General features: G+C 41.9%; 1 protein-coding gene and 1 pseudogene across 5 annotated transcripts in view; both read right to left on the bottom strand.

Annotated features, from left to right (window-relative positions):
* The window catches only part of CACHD1 (cache domain containing 1), a 208044-nt gene that overhangs the window by 65487 nt on the left and 121105 nt on the right, over positions 1-21452 (bottom strand). For 4 of the 5 annotated variants that reach the window (XR_004820024.1, XR_004820025.1, XM_035727197.1 and 1 more), the window contains exon 4: positions 9355-9461. Coding sequence is in view for 3 of the 5 variants with exons in the window: in XM_035727197.1 (XP_035583090.1) it covers positions 9355-9461 (107 nt within the window). In the remaining 2 variants the exon portion in view is untranslated. Of the gene's footprint in view, positions 1-9354; positions 9462-9816; positions 10015-21452 lie in introns of those variants that run through there. The other variant, XM_035727199.1, reaches the window with a different exon arrangement.
* On the bottom strand, positions 8133-8232 carry LOC113917114 (annotated as a pseudogene).

The raw sequence follows: 21452 nt of genomic DNA, 5'->3' as shown, positions 1-21452 counted from the left end.
CATTTAACTCCACCGTCCCATCTATTTCCCTAGCTTTACTTCCTTCCAAGACTGTTTATCTATCTTCAGCATATAATCATTTTCAAGTTTCCCAAACTTAAAAAATGATTAGCAATAACAATAAAACTCTTCCTTTACCCTATCTCTTCCTAGCAGGGACCTTTCCCCTTTTTCTCAGCCAAGTGATTTGGAGGAGTAGTCGACAATGATCCTCCACCTCTTGCCCTCCCATTCCTTCCTCATCTGGCCATTTTGCCTACGCCATGGCCACCTCTCTCTAATCCCACTTTTGGATTACATTTAATAGTCTACCCAGTTTTCTCCTTCTTCCAGGCCAACTACAGTTCCATCCATTTTCCACAAAGCCCTCTGGCTTATGCTGCTTAGTCTGTCAGTTGGTTGACATCAAGCTAAAAAACAAATCAAAACAAAAGCCAAACCAAAACCAAACTCCTCAGATTCATATACAAGTGGTTAAAATCTGGCTTAGTGCTACCTTCATTTCCTGTTACTTACTGCCCTCTTCCACAATGATCCTGGATTGGGCTGGCTGCACTTTTATAGATTTCTAACTGAGAAATGTACTTACCTCCGGCACATCACCTGGATAATTCCCAACATCTTTTAAGAGGCAACTCAACCTTAGAATATGGGTCAAGTAACCCCTGCTTACCTTTATCATTACAGCACTTAGCACTGTATAGTAGCAGCAGTTGTCTGTTGATTTTCTCCTTCCCTTCACTCCCCTCAATACATACATATATACAACTAGGTTGTGAGCTTGAGGGTAAAACCTCTGTCTTGATTATCTTGGTGTCTGCCACAGTGACTACCTTATAGATGTTACCTGAGAAAAGCTCTTTATAAGAAAGTACAAGGAAGGAGTTGTGGTCGGTTCTGGGTCTCAAGCTTCGGTATTGTGTAAAACGAAGCTGCTGTTAACTGACATATAGAACGTGGGTGGGGGAGGTGGTTTGAGTTGGAAGTGTCAGAGATTATGGGTTTGATGTGAGACATAAAGAGTTTGAAGTAACAGCAGGCAGAATACAGGGATGGAGACATCTCTTTGTCCTAAGCAATCTATGATAGGAGGCTCATTGGACTAGGAATCAGGACATAATGTTTAGTCATCTCAATACCCACAATTTGTTGTCTGACTGTAGGTAGATCAGTTAACTTCTCTGGGCCTGTTTCTCATCTATAAAATTGAGTGGATACTTGTCTTTGGTATCCATGGGAAGACAAAAGTATAAAATGGTTTATGAGGTGCTAAGCAGCAACAGATTTTCTTGTGTGCGCTGTGTATTTGGGCTCAGCATAGTTTCATGCACACGCAGGATGATATTTTTCATATGCATGGTCTGTGTCACTCTATATACCTGAGATATTTATGTATGCCAATTTGCTATGAAGCCAAAGAAACCAGTGCTACCTTACGAGCAAATCACAGCCACATTCTTTTCTTTCCCAAGGTCCTTCAAAAGTCTTGGTTCTTCAATTATAAAAATGAAACAAAAGCACCAAGAAAATTCTTGTTTCATTCATTCATCAGTATTTGCTGTGTACCGGCTATGGACACTAGATTGGGAACTTGACACACAAAAAATAAAAGGAGCAGGGGGTCAAGTAGATGCCCAAGATAAAAACTTTAATTTCTAAGAATGTACCATAGAGTAAAATGATAAAGAAGAGAGGTAGCTGAGGACCTCACTGAGCCTGAGGACCCCACCTCAGCCTGACTTCTCCCGCTGCTCAATCCTGCTTCCTTCCCTTTCCCCACAGGCCACCACACCTTAAAGTGTGCCCCACTAGCAAACCCAACCAGTACAACAGACAAAGAATTCTACCTGTGAGCGTCAGGAGAGATGACAAAGATGCTGGGCCCTGAGGAATGAGCAATATTTTACAAGTCAGAGGAGGCAGGCACTATATTCTAGGATAAAACAGTAACATGAGCAAAAGCATGGAGGAGTGATAGAGACTGAGGATTTGAAGAAATGAAAGTGACCTCGTGAGGGGAGAGGGAAGAAGGAAGAGAAGATGGAGTTGAAAGGCCTCCATCTTTATCTTACAGGTGAGCCACCAGAGGTTTTTAAGAAATGGAGTTACGGAACAGATATTTGCAAAATACCTACAATGTGCAGGATATATTTAAAAGGGAATAAAAGCAGAGACACCTTTTGGGGGGTTTCTGTATTAATTCATCTTCTAGAAAGGTCTGTGAAGATCTAAGTTTATGGCATTAGCAGTGGAGAAGACAAAAGGGATTCAAGACTTATCTCTGAACTATGGAATCTGAGCCAAGCTGCCCCTTCAATGAAAAGGGGACAATGAGACCTACGTCACAAGTCAGTAGGACAAGCAGGAAGAAGGACACACAGAAATGCCTAGTGAGGTGACTTGTATGTAGTAAATACTTAACAAATATTCACTCACCAACACTCTCTTTTGATCACTGACTTAAGGGAAGTTAAATCTGTTAAAACCTGGAGAAGTACTGGGTGGAAAAAGGTGAGGAAGAATTCCCACTGTAACCAGGATGGAGGTATTGCTAATTGGGACAGTGAGCCCAGACTGCGGAGAAGTTTAGGGAAAAGTTTGTTTTCTGTTTAATTTTTGAGGTAGCTACAGAATCATCACAGAGACCTGTGTGTCTTAAAGTTGGTTACTCAATAAATAAACCCAAATAGGCCACGGCCGGAGAGAGAGATCTGTAATTCCGCAGCATGTGGCCGGAGCTGAGGTGCTGGCTAAATTGAGAACATTTGGGGAGATAACGTTTAGACGTGAGGAAGGTGGTTAAGAGAGGACATGCGGGGACATCTATCTGAGGACAAAGGAGCTTAAGAAGAAAAATGAAAAGGTCTGAGCAGCGAAGTAAGAGGATAAATGGCACAGAATAATTTTACAGAAACCAAAGGATGATAGAGCTTCAGAAAAGACGTTTACCTGCCAACTACTACACAGGCGGTCAGGGAAACTGGGGGGTCACTTGGAATCCTTCCAGAGGGCCGTGATAGAGTGAAAAACTGGGGCAGTCTGAATGTTGACCTGGAGTAGACTGATTAATTCAAGGACGTTATACAATCATTACCCCTAGGATCTAGAAGTATACTTATTTACACATATGCAAAAGAATGTTCAGGATACATTTGTTAACCACAAAAACAGAAAAACAGAAAACAAAACCAGGCTATATCCATGATAATATGTATATGAGATTTTCATACACACACACACACACACACATACATATATATGAGACTATGTGTGACTAATAAAATCTTCTGCAATCAGTATAACAGCGTTGTTGTAACAAACTATAAAAAAGACTAGACTTTGAAGTAGCTTGCATTATAGGGACAGAACTTGAAGGGATGCTTAATTTTGTGGATATGTGTGTACACACACACACACACACACACACACACACAAATGTAAACTGAATCACATAGCCTCAATAATCTAGATTTCTAAGTGACTGAATAAGTTTTAGATGTTATATGAATAATTACATTTCTTATGACACTAATGCAATCATGAAGCTGGGGCAAAGAGGCATAAAAACAAACTAGAGATTCCTAGGTTGGCTGATTTTTATGCTTTTATTTTAGGTTTTTAGGGAGAACACAGCTTTTCACTGCATTGGCATTAGCATATGGAACAGGTCATTTTTGTGGCATTTGAAAGCAGAGAGAAAAACCTACAACACAGAGCCCATCGTTGTCATTCACAGAAGGAAGTGATGAAGCCACTGAAAGCAGCAGCACAGTCTCCAGCCTCTGGTGCCCACCTGTACCTCCTGCAGCATTTACCGTTGTAACATGACTTACAGATGCCCCCGACACCCCGTGAATCCCGTTTCTCAATGTAGACTGCAACGCTACCAAGATCGAAGTTTGCAACTTCAAATGATGTCTTTAAATCAAACACAATAAAGAAAGTCCAGGCACTTTTTCTTTTGGCAAGAAAGACTCACTCCCACGCCACTCACACCTCAATTGCATAACTCAAGAGAGCAAGAGGCAACTTTCCTTGGACTCTTCAAATAAATTCTCTTTAGGGATCAGGCTACCCACAAGAAAATAGCTCAGCAGGAATTAAAAAAAGAGAGAGAGAGAGAAAGAGGGAGGGAGAGAGGGAGGGAGGGAGGGAGGGAGGGAGGGAGGGAGGGAGGGAGGGAGAGAAACTAGGGATAAAAGCAGGAAGGAACCTGAGCAAAACATTACCAGCACCATAATGGAACGTGTGCACTGTCAAATGTTAGTTGCTTGAAGGGAATCAGGGACAAGGAGTCAGTTTAGAAAGTCGAGGTCTGGCAGGGTTGGGTTTAAGAAAACGAACACACATATGTGTTGGATGGATGGACACATGAACTAGTTTTGGGTAAATGAAGCTAAGAATGGTTTACAATTTATGTGGGTCTGTTTCTAGCTAGTCTGAAAGGCAATCTGAAACTGTGTTATCAATTAGGGACCCATTGATGGATTATATACAGTCTGAAAAAGCCTGAGGCTGGACATCTTACAGATGTAAATATCAGACATGTGATAGCCCACGAAGTACATTAATTCTGCTCTGAAAGGAGGCATGAGCTGGAGAGGAGGAAAAGGGGGAGCTCTGAGGTCACCCTCCACCATCTACCACTCCTCTTACATTACAAATGACTGCTCAAGAATGTGGACTTTGGGATGCAGCCACTGCTTGGTGGAATGTCACACAACTTCAAATACAAGCAAGTCCATTCTCAAAAACCTGAACATTGCCAAAAACTGCTTGTAAATCTAGCTATGTCGACTGAGCCGAGAACAACTCTTGTTAGGTAGGATGTTATACTTGAGACATGCTTTTAGAAACAGCAAAATTCAAAATCTGATCTTTAACCATGTACCTATGCCCTCACCATCTCCTTCCTTCCCTCCTCCTGATTTTTCAAGCTCTCTCCCCCTTCACAAACAACTACTGTAATAAAACAGCATTTTGTCAGGATTCCCAATTATGTGTGCAGCTGAGTTCTACTCTAAAACCTCATTTATAGAAGATAAACTTAATGTAACTAAGAGGTCTTCAATGCCTCTTTCTCTGCCTCACTCTTGGCTGATGATCGTGCTTCCTAAGTCTCCGAGAAAACAAAATCACTAAGAAGGGAATGTCTCTGTGTTCCCGACACTACATCGATCATTGCGGGCATCCCTGCACACTCGCTTTTCCTTCCCTCCTCTTACTAAGAATGAACACTGCGCTTTTGGACTACCTCATTGGAATCCCACCATCTCTTGCCTAATCAAGGGAAAGGCTCCAGTAACTGTCTCTCTTCTTGCTCTTGGGTCTTTAAGCTTTCCTCTACTGGATCATTCCCTTTGGCACATAACCTTGCTGTAATTTCTCTCAATTTAAAAACACTCTCTGGACTCTACATGGCACTCCAGCTTTCCTTTCAGCAAACCTTGGGAGTTCATGTACTTACTGTTTCCAGCTCCTCTTGTCCATTCTTAAGAGCCTGAACTAACCAGGATCAGCCTGTCATTCTACTGTTATGCTAAACAACCTTCGTCAAGTTCATCGATGACCTCCATGTTCCTAAATCCAATGTCCGTTTTCTTAGCCTTTGTCTTACTGGGCCTACTTAATCCAGTTGATCTCTCCCGGCTTCTTGAAATACTTTTTTACTTGGATTCAAGAAGACGACTCTCTTGGTTCTCCTACCAGACTTCCTTCCTTCTCAGATTTCTTAAGTGCTTCCTCTTCATTTCAGTGACCTTTAAATGGTAAGGTATCCTCAGACAGTCCTGAACCTCTTCTCTTTTTTACCCACAGCCACTTGCTAGGTGATCTTTTTGGGTCTCATGATTTAAGTATTACCTATACACAACGAATCTCAAATTTCAATCTCTAGTCTGACCCATTCCCCAGATTCCAGACTTCTATAACCAACTGCCTAGGAGAACTTTCCACGTGGATATCTAATAGGCATCTCAAACTTTGCGTTTCTACATCTGAAATGTTGACTCCCTGCCTGCCACCAGTATTCCCCATCATAGTAAATGGCAACTCTGTCCTTCTCTTTGATAAGGCCAAATATCTTGGAAGTCCTTCCCAGCTCTTCTCTTACTCTTACATATACTCCCCACCCCCATTCAATTCATTAGCAAATCCTAATGGTTCTACCTGCAAAACATATTCAGAATCCAACCACTTCTCACCACCTCCACTGTTATTACACTATTAATGCCATTGCCACCGGCCACCTGGATTTTGGAATAACCTCTTAAATGGTCTCCCTGCTTCCACCATTGCCTTGCTATAATCTTTTCTTGCCACAGCAGTCCATAAACCTTTTAACCTAAGTCAAGTCATGACTCTGCATAAGCCCTTTTTGCTCCTTGCCCCGACCTCCCCTCCACCATGATCTCCTATCTCATTCACAGCAAAAGCTAAAGTCCTTCTAAGAGCCAGTAAAATAAGGCTCTTGGTGATCTGGTCCCCAGCTGCCTCTCTGGTCTCATCTTCTACGATCAATCCTCGTTCGCTGAATCACAGTTACAGCGGCCTTCTCGCTATTACTTAGCACACTAAACACTCTCCCAACTCAAACCCTTTGCCTGGGATACATTTCCTCCTGTTATTCTTATGGTTTTACAACCCCACTTATTCAGATCTCACTGATGAGCCCTTTCATAAAGTAATAAGACTCCTTCTTCTCCCTCCTCCCTCCCTCCCCTCCCATCCCCAGTCAAAAGTACCACTATGTCTCATCCCTGTGTTATTGTTCCTCCATAACATTCATTATCACCAGACATACTGTATATTTACTTGTCCTTTTGTTTAAGGTTTATGTCTCCCAGCTCCCAGAATATAAATTTTTTGCTTTGTTTACAGCTGACCTAGGACAAAGGAAAGTGTTTACCACATAGAAGGTGCTCAATAGGTATATAATGACTATTAATGATGGAGATAGAGCTCAACAATATACTCATTAGAAACAATGAATAGATATAAAACAAGGCAATGAGGAGGGAACCCTGGCTATGGCAGCTTCCAGATCCTCCAAGGCCTGGCCCACTGAGGTGAGGGATCCTGGCAGGACAGTGTTGCTTTGGCTCCCAAGTGAGCATGCACCACCCTCAGTGTGGCTGGCCCAGCCTACACTTTCTTATTGTCCCAATCACACAGCCAGAAGGGGAATGGAGCTTTGCCTAGAACCGTGACACCTGACTGAGGATCTACTATCAGATAGGTATTATGAAAGGTATTGTCTACCAGAAAGGAGTGAAAATATATTGGGAAGTAGTCTGTAATTCCTTCTTGCTTTATTTCCCCCACCTCCCCCCTGTTATAAAAGCAATGCATGCTTAGTTTAAAATTAAGAAAATCAGGGCACCTGGGTGCCTCAGTTGGTTAAGCATCTGCCTTCAGCTCAAGTCATGATCCCAGGGTCCTGGGATCGAGTCCCGCATCGGGCTTCCTGCTTCTCTCTCTCCCTCTGCCCCTCCCTCCTGCTCTCCGTCTCTCAAATAAAATCTTTAAAAAAACCTAAGAAAATTGGTAAGAAAAATACCCCACGATTCTATCACTAAAAGGTAACTATTAACATTTATGTGTGAGCCCTTCTAGATCTTATGTATACAAAGTAGTAATGGACTATATTCTTTCCTTATGAATTCAAATACCCAGAAGTTAACATATTTTTAACTACACAAAATGTGCATATCTGGGGCACATTCATATCAGATTTTATTCAAAGATTGCTATTTTGGGGTGCCTTGGTGGCTCAGTTGGTTGGGCCTCTGACTCGTGATTTCAGCTCAGGTCATGATCTCATGGGTTGTGGGATCGAGTCCCGTATCAGGCTCTGTGCTCAGTGGGGAATCTGCTTGGGATTCTCTCCTTTGTTCCTCCAACCCCGTGCACAAGCTCTCCGTCTCTCTAATATATAAATCTTTAAAAAAAATTGCTATTTTAAGCTCAAGTCTTCAGACCCAACCTGTCTTGTGTTACTGAGCGTAACCGAGGAAAAGGTAAGCACTGAATTTGGGAACTAGAAAATTTAAGTTCTAGCTCTGTGTTCTGTGCCAGCTATGGAATCTTCTGTAATTCATTTACTCTGCCTATTTCATGTCCTTCTGTGCTCTTATTTTTTTATGAAAAATATTTTCACTGAGCTTCTTTTCTCCACGGAAATCTTTAGTAAAAGGCGAAAGATTTATGCGATCTGAAGAGAAACCAGAGTGTTGAGCTTCTTTTCTCATAGCTAATCCCACCTGCTCCAGATGGCCTCCAGATTCTCTGACCAATTTAAAAAAAAAAAAAAAACTGAATCCGTTATGTATTGGTCTATACGATATGTACCTGGCATATTTAGGTTGACCATTTGGCCAGCAGCTAGAGTTTTAATATCCTTAAACGACAAAGCTTACAGTTCTTTCTTTTCCAGACTTACTAGATTACCTGATTTGTGTATACAACTCCCAAAGGCTACAGTTCTCTCCAGGGACCATGACTGGATGGGGCTCTGAAAGTACATATTCTGTCCCTCCAGCTTCTCTAAGGTTTTACATGTCTGTAAGAGACCTAGTATTTGGGAAATACAGTCTGTCATGTCTAAGATTAGATCCTTTATCTCTCCAGTAATAAGGGAAACCTTAGGATCCTTCTGAGCCTCAGATTTTTCCTTGGTAAAATCTAAGGACTGAAACTGGTAGGTGATCTCTAAAGGTATTTTCAGCTCTTAAAAGGAAGGGGAAGCCTTTAGGTTCTGAAGCCCATCAACCAACAAGTGTACATAACAAGACAAATAGGGTGAGAAATATAGACTGGAACAGCAGGACAAGAAAGCAGAGATGCTATGTCCCTTTGGAACTCTATAGAACTATATATACAGGTACCCTAGTAGTTATTACTACTGCATATCACTAAGTTTTAACAAAACTGAGAACAAAGTTCAACTTCAATATATAGCATCCTACCACTGTTATTAGAAATTCTCCCCTATCCTTTTTTCCAAAATACCAAAACAAACTAAAAATTACAAATAGGGAATATAAATTCAATACTTTCTACTGCAAAGATAACTGGGTCTCTAAAATAATCTTTAAAATAACAAATGTAAAACTCCTATCAAATGAGATAATGGATTGAAGAATCTAGCCGTATGTATAACTATATAGTAAATGCTCAATACAGGTCAGCTCTTTTCTTTTTCCTTTCCCTGAGTGTCAACTTTCCAGAAAGAAATATCCAATTTTACGGATATTTTCTCTTCAAATCTTAAGGGAAAATGTCTAACGCAATACATTTATTCAACTTGAATGTGGTGGAATATAGTTCACCTTTACAAACCAAGAGATTACTGACCTGAATTTAAATCTCGTCCTGGATTGAAGGCCCGGCTATTAACAGTGGTAGAAAGTCGATCGCAACTAATTGTTCTAGATACATTGGTATTAAAGTTCCCATCAAATCTGAAACAACAGAAGAGAATTAGCAATATTTACTTAGTGGTTATTAAATTAAAAATTTAAACAACAAAATAATTCATATTGCATATGAGGGCAGCTCATAAACAGTAAATAGTGATTTAGATTTTAAACGTTGAAAAGAATCACTTCAGGAATCTTAACAGTTGAGCTCTCGGGAGGACTGGCTGCTTTGGGTCAGAGGCGGGAGTCGACGGGCATCATGGACCGATCTAAAGAAAACTGCATTGCAGGGCCTCTTAAGACTACAATTGCACTCGGTGATGGCCCAAAACGTGTTCCGGTGACTCAGCAAATTCCTTCTCAGAATCCGTTATCTACGAATAGTGGCCAGGCCCACCGGGTCTTGTGTCCTTCAAATTCCTCCCAGCGAATTCCTCCACAAGCACAAAAGCTCATCTCCAGCCATAAACCAGTTCAGAATCTGAAGCAGAAGCAATTGCAGGCAACCAGTGTTCCCCGTCCTGTCTCTAGGCCACTGAATAATACCCAAAAGAATGAGCAGCCGTCATCATCAGCCCCTGGAAATAATTCTGAAAAGGAACTGGCAACAAAACAGAAAAATGAAGAATCAAAAAAAAGGCAATGGGCTTTGGAAGATTTTGAAATTGGTCGTCCACTGGGTAAAGGAAAGTTTGGTAATGTTTACTTGGCAAGAGAAAGGCAAAGCAAGTTTATCCTGGCTCTTAAAGTATTATTTAAAGCCCAACTGGAGAAAGCAGGAGTTGAGCATCAGCTGAGAAGAGAAGTAGAAATACAGTCCCACCTTAGGCATCCAAATATTCTCAGACTGTATGGTTATTTCCATGATGCCACCAGAGTTTACCTAACTCTAGAGTATGCACCTCTCAGAGCTGTCTACAGAGAACTTCAGAAACTGTCAAAGTTTGAGGAGCAGAGAACTGCTACTTATAACACAGAGTTGGCAGATGCCCTGTCCTACTGTCACTCAAAGAGAGTCATTCATAGAGACATTAAGCCAGAGAACCTACTCCTTGGATCGGCTGGAGAGCTTAAGATTGCAGATTTTGGGTGGTCAGTACATGCTCCATCCGCCAGGAGAACCACCCTCTGTGCCACCCTGGATTACTTGCCCCCAGAGATGATTGAAGGCCGAATGCATGACGAGAAGGTGGATCTCTGGAGCCTTGGGGTTCTTTGCTATGAATTTCTAGTTGGAAAGCCTCCTTTTGAGGCAAGCACATACCAAGAGACCTACAAAAGAATATCGCGGGTTGAGTTCACATTCCCTGACTTTGTGCCGGAGGGAGCCAGGGACCTCATCTCAAGACTGTTGAAACATAATCCCAGCCACAGGCCAACTCTCAAAGAAGTACTTGAGCACCCCTGGATCACAGCAAATTCATCAAAACCATCAAGTAGCCAAAAAAGCAAAGAATCAACTAGCAAACACTCTTAAGAATGGTGCAGGGGGAGGAATCTGAGAGGCAGGGCTGCTGTATGGTGTCAGGAACAGGCCTGCCCGTGCCCGAGGGCGCTGCCTCAGCCTCCCCACCCAAGAGTCCCCTTCAGTGAACACTGTGCTCTGGAGTGAAGGTAGTCACAGGATGTGTGGCTATGTCACTAGCTTCACGATCCAGAGCCGAGGTCCACCTGGAGCCTCCCCACAGCCTGGTACGAGTGAGGCCTCCTGGTGGAGGGAGGACAGGCTCGGGTCTGACTGCGGGGAGAGTGGCCACATCACTGTGACTCATCAGTGGCAGAGGCGTGCAATAACCTTCCAAGTACCTTCGTGTGTGTGTAACTTATTGGGTGGCCAAGCCTGGGAAAGCTGTCAGGATGAACATGTGATTCTTTCTTTTAAATGTTAAAATAAAGATTTTTGTCTAGAAAAAAAAAAAAAAGAATCACTTCACAAGTATGGGAAAAAATATCTGCTTCTGGAAGGCTTTAGAAATCAAGTTCAGTTCTAAGGAGATGAAAAAAAAAACCATCCTTTGATCCAATCCTTGCTGCAATGAATTTGAGTCAGATACTATTGATAAAATCATACAGAAAACAGATTTGACAAAATTCAGATTTAAGCTCTGATGTTATATATAAAACAGGTCTTTAAATTATCTTATCTGAAAACCAGTGACAAAGAACAAAAATAGTGAAGGAAAAAGAATGTTTGTGGAGTAGGAAACATCTAGACTTGATTTCCTGCTCTGTCACTATTAAACGTGTGACTCTTGACAAACTCCCAATTTTCTGAGCCTCAATTTTCTTATCTAAGGAAGAAAATTAAAAAAAAAAATAGAGTTAACAGTTCCTCTCACGGTATAGAACACAGTTTGCACGTTTTGGATTGTAATGTAAATAAGGTGAAGGTCTTTTTGATTTTTCCAATGGTAGTGCAATGCTAGGACTAGGGCTAGAACAACACTATTACTCTGGCTAGTTGCTGATAAATCAGTGACTCATTTGCTACAGCAAACAATAATCTGCAAGAAAATAAGAGGGAAATGTACCATCTCAATCATATATAGTCCCCATAAGTACTTTTTTTCCTATGAGTATTTTTAAGTGAACTTAATCCAGAAGTAACAAAAGTGAAAAATCTTAAATTTCTAAATAACCCATTTAGGATTTCATATACTGATAAGACTCCTGAAACTTCTAAGAGTTCCCCATGAAATTTAACTCAATCTGAAATTAGGGTTTTTAAAATGTGTGTTAAAATGTATACCTCAGCTAATAAATGCCATTGATGAAATTCCATTTGCACAGGTAGAGAAGCTAAATGACCTAGAGGAAACACTCCTAAAAATCAAGATCCACTTGATTTTTCACATGAACTTTGATATCTGTTGATCATATCTCATAATATGAAATCTTCACTACGTTGAATTGATTGTATAAGCAAGGGGACTAGATGTTCACATGGTGCATTGGGTTCCACAACAAAAGTTCAACAGTTTTGTTTGGAATACATATCATCTCAAAGGAAGAAGTAACTGGATTTTAAGAGAACTTTAGTTCAGCCTCCAACCCAGGACAGAATTGTATCAACATTGTCAATTGTGCCTCCAAGGACACAGTTGCTTCACCAATGTGGTTGCTCTTCCTTGGACCTGCTCCAATTTGTCTAGACAAGAGACTGCTGCCTCAAAAGCCACAGATGGAGAGAAAAGAAGAAATTCATACAACCGCAGCTGCCTGTGTGCATGCGGGCAAAGCAACATAATCTCACTATCCCTCTCTTGTAGCATTTGAACATCTGTGTAGCAAGAGCGCACTATACAAGGAACTCACCTGCTCTCCTTGTCCTACACAGCCACATTAAACCTATTCCCTCACATGCTTTTTAATGAAAGACCATAGAATGTTGAGGCTCTGTTGGCTGGCTATAGTCTCTGTCACAACTGCTAAAACTCCGCCATTGTAGTGTGCAAGCACCCGAAGAGCATTCGCAAAGAATGGGTGTGGCTGTGTGGCAAGAAAACTTAATTTTCAAAAAGAGGCAGTGTGTCAGACTTGTTTCACTACCCCTGGCCCAGATCAGGGTAGTCCAAGAGAATTCTCTGAAATGATAAAAATGTATTATTTTTGCATTGTCTAATATGGCAGCTACATGTGGCTACTGAGAATTTGAAGTGTAGCTAATATAACTTACACGCTAAATTTTAAAAAGTGTTTAATTCCAGTGAACATACCAAATTTTCTATTTTGCATAATTTTATCTTAATTATAAATCACTGAATAGTGGTTACCATATTGGACAAGCACAATTCTGTATGTTTCTCTGGATTATTTATCCAGTCAGCCTTCAGGTCTCTATTCACTTATTACTCTCCCAGAAAGTCCTATCCTGACTGTGGATGATTTCTCATTCTGTATCAAATGCCTCCATCTTCTCTCAAAGCATGTGCCATAATTTTTTTTTTAAAGATTTTATTTATTTATTTGAGACAGAGAGAATGAGAGAGAGAGAGCACATGAGAGGGGGGAGGGTCAGAGGGAGAAGCAGACTTCCTGCTGAGCAGGGAGCCCGATGCCAGACTCGATCTGGGGACTCCAGGATCATGACCTGAGCCGAAGGCAGTTGCTTAACCAACTGAGCCACCCAGGCGCCCGTGCCATAATTTTTAATTTATGGCTCCATCTGAGTATTTTTCATGGGTGGATTCTTATCGCTATATGGACAAGATCTCCTTGAGGGCAGGCACCACGATGTATATATAACACTCAGCACTGTTCTTGTCAAATCAGGCACTCCTATTCACTGATTTTCTATGAGCATCCATGGTGCCGATGCCTAGTCCTGTTCTGGGCTTCCCAGAAGGCTCTGGAAGTCCAAGCAAAAGAGGACCATAACTCAGATGTATGGTTCCTAATTCCTGAAAGTCTAGCATATCAGAATCACCTGGGATGCATGTTGGAACGCAGATTCCTAGGATCTGCCCTAGAAGAGTCTGATTTAATGAGTCTGAGGTAAGGCCCAGGAATCTGACTTTGGCAGGCTCTCCAGAAAGGAGAAACCCATCAATCCTGCTATGTAGATTCCTTTAGAAATAAAGCAGTGGAGTGGTTTTCTGTGTAAACACAGGTACTTCAAAGTATGCCTCAAAGACAGAAGGTCTTCCAATTTGAATCAAGAGAACAGCGTAATTTGTAGGTATGCCTGAAACTCACATCTGGACTATGCTGTACAAACTACAAACCCCTTTTATTTTTTTGAAGGTTTTTATTTTAGTTATCTCTACACCCAACGTGGGGCTCGAACTCATGACCCTGAGATCAAGAGTGACTGAGGCAGCCAGGCGTCCCACCCCTTTTAGACCTACCCACTTCACAACTGAGAAAAATGACACCATGAAGACAGGCTTGAACCCATCACCCAACTCCCTGTCCAAGGATGAGCCGCACACACTGCTTAAGTGACACATAATGAAGAACTTGCTAAGAGGGGCAACTCAAGAGTTATTGACAATTTCTCCCGGGAGAAGTATAAGTTTGGTGAGAACCCCTGTCTCCCTGGATGGAGTCTCCATGGCCAGGACCTGGGCTATCAGCCCACCCCTTGTGAAGTCTGCAGCCTGGCGCTAAACTCAAATAGACTCCCCAGGTCTTTGTTAAATGAAAGGTTGCCCTGGGTACCACCACGGCAAGGAAACTTTTTTTTTTTTTTTTAAGATTTTGATTTATGTATTTGACAGAGAGATAGAGAGCACAAGTAGGCAGAGTAGCAGGCAGAAGGAGAGGGTGAAGCAGGCTCCCCGCTGAGCAGGGAGCTGGATGCGGGACTCGATCCCAGGACCCTGGGATTATGACCTGAGCTGAAGGCAGCCACTTAACCAACTGAGCCACCCAGGCACCCCAAGGAAACAATTTTAATAAGGTTGCTTTCCTTTCTGTACTGAAAAGATCATCCTGAAGAGCATTAACGAGAACATTTTTATAGCAATAAAACACGGAAGTGACTCATTAACAAAAGTGCTCAGTAAACATTTGTGAGTTACAAAAAGGTTTCATAATGTAGTACTTGTCACCAATAATTTACCCAACCTTCTCTTCCCACTATCTCCCAACCTTTAGTCCTAACCAGATCGGTCCATTAACCGTTGGATCCCAACTAGGATGTTCTCCAGTGTCCAGTGCACTCAACAAAGCCCACCTTTTCTTCTTCTCCCTGAAACTTCTGTCCGTTCCAGCCCTTTCTCCTCCAAACTTACTAGTGCCATTCTGTCTTAATTCCATGCTTGTGTCTCATTTTTTTTTAAATTTATTTTGAGAGAGAGAGAGAGAGAGAGAGAGAGAGAGTGCACGAGTACCCATGAGCCGGGGAGAGGGAGAGAATCCCAAGCAGGCTCCACGCCCAGCACAGAACCTGACACGGGGCTTGATCCCACGACCCCAAGTTCATGATCTGAGCTGAAATCAAGGTCAGACACTCAACTGACTGAGCCACCCAGAAACCCCTTATTTTTTACATTGTTTTGTAATCAGACTTAAGACAGTATCATCATAGGTGATGTGTGGGTTTAGATTCCATTTATAATAATACCAGTCGACAAAAATTTAATATAAATTATAATGAGGGGCGCCTGGCTGGCTCTGTCGGTTGCTTTTGTCTCAGGTCATGATCTCAGGGTCCTGGGATCGAGTTCCGTGCTGGGCTCTCTGCTCAGTGGGGAGCCTGCTCCTCCCTCTCCCTGCAGCTCCCCCTGCTTGTGCACACGCTCTGTCAAATAAATAAAATCTTTAAAAAAATTATAATGAGGGGCGCCTGGGTGGCTCAGTCATTGAGCGTCTGCCTTCGGCTCAGGTCATGGTCCCAGGGTCCTGGGATCGAGCCCCACATTGGGCTCCTTGCTCCGGGGGAAGCCTGCTTCTCCCTCTCCCACTCCCCCTGCTTGTGTTCCCTCTCTGGCTATTTGTCTCTGTCAAATAAACAAATAAAATCTTTAAAAAAAAAAAAAAAATTATAATGAGCAAATTATCTTACTTTTTTTCCTTTTTCTATATACCAAATAAAGATGTGACAAGTGAAAGATGAGATGCCAAAGATTTTTGTATAGGAGCCTTCTTGAGTAAACCCTGCCACACAGTGACTGAACTCCCAATTCTTTTTTTTCTTTAAATTTTTTGTTATGTTAATCACCATACATTACATCATTAGTTTTGTTCCATGATTTATTGTTTGTGCATAACACCCAGTGCTCCATGAAGCATGTGCCCTCTTTAATACCCATCACCAGGCTAACCCATCCCCCCGCCTCCCCTATAGAACCCTCAGTTTGTTTTCAGAGTCCATCGTCTCTCATGGTTTGCTCCCAATTCTTTCTAAAGCCTTTCACGTATTTGAGAAGTCTCAGTTCCCCCAATGGGACTGTAAGTCACTTGAGGATTTATATTTCTCTCTCAGGTCTAGCACACTGCTGGCAATGTGTAGTATCCCATAAATTCTTATCGGTGACTGACCAATGAGCAAGGGCAGAGAGCTAAGTCACTGGAAAGCTCTGGGTATTTTATCCAGTCATATTCATTCAATATTTATGATGAACAAAGCACTGCCACTGTGGCAGAGCATGATTAGGTCATGGGCAGGAGCATGGGCTAGAGAGGTACACGGACATGGAGTGCAGTTTGGGTTTAAATTGAATTTTGCTGTATACCTTTTGCACATAACTCAGGATTTCTAAGCCTCAGTTTTTTCTCATCCATAAAATGGTGATAATAGTACCTATTTCATAAGGTTGTGTTAAGGATCAAATCAGAAAATGGCTCTTCACAGAAAATGGCCTGGTACACAGTAAGCGTTTAATAAATAGTAAGAACTAGTACTGGATGTGTTAGTAACATTTACCAGCTACTAAGTGCTCATCATATGTTCCAAGTGCTTTACGTGGATTAACTCATCTGATCTTCACAAAGCCTGAGAAAAGTACTATTATTACCTCCATTTGAACGCCTGGAAACTGAGGCACAGAAATGTTAAATCAAGAAGCCTAAGGTTCACAGCTGGGAAGCAAACAGAACCAAGATGTGAACATATATTCCAGCTCTTATTCATAATGAATACACTACAATGTATCTCAATAAATCAACAAATTATCATTAAACATTATCTAAAATAGCTGAAGGAGAATTCAGTTCTCTCAGAGGAAAAGAGTACTCTGAAAGATTGTAGGGCATAGGGGAAATCTTTGCTTTTCACTTAACAGAAAATGACAGTAGCTGGAGGTGGCTCGGGAGGTTAAGCATCTGCCTTTGGCCCAGGTCATGATCCCAGGGTCCCGGGATGGAGCCCCGCGTTGGGCTCCCTGCTCAGTGGGGAGCCTGCTTCTCCCTCTGCCTCTCCTCTCACTCCTTTGCGCACTCTCTTTCTCTCTCACTCTCTCTTCCCTAATTAAAAATATTTAAAAAAATGATAGTAGCTAAACATAAGGCTTCACAACGCATAGCCACAGAGAAAGAGCTCTATGGACAAAGGTAAGCATGTGGAGGAAGAAGATATTAAAGGCAGGTAGTTCTTTATTAATGGTTGAGAACTTAAATGTTCACCAGCGGCATAGCTACGGAATTGGCCATTAAGAGAATTACTTATTATTTTGTTCTAGAAAAGAAAGCCTCAAGTTCCCTTTCCATTCAGCACAGACCTCTGAGGGGTTTTGGGGAACCAGTGGATAGGGGAGTGCGCATGTTCATCCTCTGCACAGAGAAGAGATACAGCAGACTGGGTGCCCACTCATGCCAGTTTTCTCCTTCTCCTGGTACCACTCAGTTCTCTGCTGAAAGATCCTGGCATTCTGATAATCTGAGAACCTTGGACAAACGGCTTATGTACAACAAAGACAAGAGAAATAAGACAATACCAAGAAAGAAAAAATTGCACCAAATTCTGAAAATTCTCACACGGGGCAATGAATATAGGATGCAGAACAACATAACGGACAATGGCCACAGCTTAGGGTTTATGGTAATGGCGGGCAAGGCATAATACTGAAACACAACTCAGGAAAGCCCCAACTAATATGGTGCAAACACACAGGCTTCCAGAGATCAAACTTGATCCAAAAATAAAATGTAAAAATACCTGAAGAAGTTCTTTCTTCTGAAGGAATCCAGAGGACAATCCTGATGTTTTAGCAGGAAATACCCACCCTCCAGGAGAACCTTAGCCAGAGGGCAATCTGACCTCTGTCTTGTTAGCTCAAGGACACGGGGGTTCTCAAAGTTTACTAGTAAATGATGAACAGATTGTCACCTCATTCCGAAATCTGATTTAATTCTTGCTCTGAGCAATATGCATGCGGTGAATGCTGGTGGTTTTAAGTTAATTTACTCCTATCAAGCCCCCACATTCAGAGACCTGTCACCCACTCTCCTTCCTCCTGCTTCCTGCTAGATGGCATTCTTTATACGGTAAGAGTCTCACAATAATCTCAGTAGTCTTGAGTTCCTTCACATGTGCTGAACCTCAGCCATGGGGAGCATGGGTTAACCCAGCTGGGTTAACACAAAATGCCTACAAAGAAACCTCAACTCTGCTTCTGTCACTGCCTACGCCGCTGACATGCCAGTCAGGTAAGGAAGTAGGTGTCAACAGGGGGCTTAGAGATAGAGGAGAACAGTGTGTCCCGAGCTGGTGAGCCAGATAGATGCAATTACAAGAGCAAAAACCCTGTGATTATCACTCCAACCTTCACTCACCCACACTCACTAGTCTGCTTCTCTTCTGGACTCCGGATTCCTACTGGACTCCACTTGTTTAGCTTCCTCGTTACACGAGCCACCTCCAAGCCCCAGGGAAATGGTTGCCTTGCCTAAGATGGGAATGCATTATATGCACGTGTGCCTCTTCTAAATACTATTTATAAAAAAGAAACCTACTATTCAGCCCGATCTGGGGACTCAGAGAAATGTAAAGTTCATGCTTACAATATTTTATAAAAACATGTCAGTCACTCTTAGGGGTTACCGAAAAGATTTTTTCATTGAGAAGTATATTAGCTGTCAGTCACATTAATGTAATTCCAGGTTTATGGAAAAGGTCAAGCACTGGTAAAATCATAGATTGTCATATAAAATGAGCAGGGCAATTCAACTTATCTCTACATATTTGCTTTTAAAAAAAAAGGAATTATAAGAAGAGAACGATCCTATCTAAATCTCCTATAGACTCTCAATCTAAATAAAGGAGATATTGGATTATGACTGCTTTCTGTACTTATTTTCATAAGATAAAACCAGTGCCTGAAATTCAGTTTCAAATAACTCTATATTTCCTACGCCCGTAAGTTTGGGGAGAAAAAAAAACACACAAAAAAACTTCCTTCTGGATTTACTTTCATGAACAACTGATCGAAACTGCATCCCGAGGGAGAAAACAGAACTGTGACTCCCACTTTGATCTCTTCCCCATGGAGAAATTCACTCCCTGCCTGGCTTGCAAGATGTTCATTTGATTGACGTTTGCTCTGATGTGCAAACTGCTTTGAACTTCAGACATTTAATTCCCATCAGGCTGCAGTCATTTTTATTCTCCTTCAACAGGATTTACAAGCAGGAGATCAGCAAATGTAGAAGATAAAATAAATTTGCAGAAGCTTTGAATCTTACATCAAAACAGTGTTCAAGTGAGTTTCAATTGGATTTCATTCAGCCACGATTCACAGTGTAAATCAACTTTTCAGTGGAGTCCCAGTTTAGAAAGAAAAAGACATAAAGGAGAGAGACACATACACCAGTTGGGGTTTACTTCCTGAATCTCTTTTTTGGTCTTTGTTTAAATTTCCTATGGAAGGTGATTTGCCAGGCAAATCACTCAGAACCCTGGGTTTTCCTCAACATTTTCAATGAAGCCTACCCAATTTATCACTTAGCACACGAAAACCACACCCACAGTGTGGATTCCCAGGGTGAGGGGGAAATGTGGTATTGTTCACAGACACGTTTTTAAGGCAATAATTTAAAAAGCAAATCCCCGAGGATCTCTCAGAAGAGCAAGGCTTAAACTGCTAGTGGAGTCCATTAACAAAGCCACTTATGATGACAGCTAATGGGATAGGGGAATATTTTTGACTTGTTTGCTTGTTCTTAATCACTGCTAAAATGCCAAGACAGGTGCAAAACGTTAAAAAAAAAAATCCCACTATTTCTTCTGGAAGCAGAATCCAGTATTAGATCAGAAGCTGGTGTGGAACAAATGGGGTGAGACTCTGATGAAGTTTACAACACAAGGCTGGCCCTTGCCTCCAGGCCTGCTGAAAGTTCCATTTTAGGAAAAGCACACATCTCTCTGGGAAGCACAGAAAGACAATAACCTCGACTGGTAGCTTCAGGAGCCTTTCAGAGAAGTCCTGGACACTAAGAAATGCTCACCTCTAGCAAACCCCCTGATCCTAGGAACAACCCAAGAGTGTCTGGTCTACCAGGATAGGGAGAGATCACTTCACCTCCAACCAACCAGGTTCCTGTTCATTCTTTCTGGGAAGTGTCTGCTCTCCAAATATTTGAGCAACACCAGTTGAAAAGAATTAAACAAGAACCCCCTTATCTTCCACTTAACCACCCATGAGAATAAAGTTAAACAAAGAGAGAGCTAAGATAAAAATCAAACATCTGCACTGGCAAATATTTAAACTCTATGAATGGCAGAGGAAAGGGGTAAGAGTAGAATCACTTCAAAAAGGAACTATCACATTTATAAAGTAAATGATACTTGAACCCCCCCCCACGCCGAGTTTACTTATTCAAACACCTAAATTAATGGGCAAACTGAAAAGCTGTCAAATAACGTGTAATCACGTTCCGAGAAATGGTTTTTCCTTCCATCTCTGCAGAGATGGGAGAGATAAGTCACATTCTTTTTGCTCTTATCAGTATTAAGGATTAAACCTTCAGGCTGCAGCAACTCAGCTACAGCAGAAACAGGGTCAGTGCCAAACGCCCTTGGAAGGCAAGGCTTTCAGAGCAATAAAGTTTCTCTATTAAAGTCTAAGTACCCTACAAACCAGCTCTCTTTTTCACCATTTTCCCACCCCAGAGATCAGGGAGAGGAGACTCTGGTGTGATCTCATGTCTGATGTGTCAATTCATTATGTGTTGGTATTATTTACTCCACTCTCTCACGGAAGCTTGGAAAAGTGCACAGGTGACATCTAGAGGGATTGGAAGTGGATCCATGACCACATTAAACATTTATCCTTGTCCTCCTCATCACCAGGTTGTGGGCAGGGGTGCATGAAGGAGAAAGAAGAGGACCTGGAAAAAGGAAAGAATACAAGCAGGTGGATGGAGGCCTGGTGGGACCCACAGCCCACGTCCATCCTGCCACTTGACCTCTAAGAAGGGCTTAACATACCATACAGTTATTTATTTATATATTTTTCTCCCTTGCTGAGAAGACACAAGGAGAGATCCTTTCCTGTGTGTATCCCCAGGGCCTGTGGCCCAGAGCTGCCCGTGAAGATAAGACTTTAGTCAGTAAATGTCTGCTGAACGAATAAATGCATGAAACCTAAGAGG

This window comes from Zalophus californianus, chromosome 4, assembly GCF_009762305.2.
Source record: "Zalophus californianus isolate mZalCal1 chromosome 4, mZalCal1.pri.v2, whole genome shotgun sequence".
Lineage (NCBI taxonomy): Eukaryota > Metazoa > Chordata > Mammalia > Carnivora > Otariidae > Zalophus > Zalophus californianus.
The sequence above is the reverse complement of the archived record's forward strand: the minus strand, read 5'-3'. Positions and strand labels throughout refer to the sequence as shown.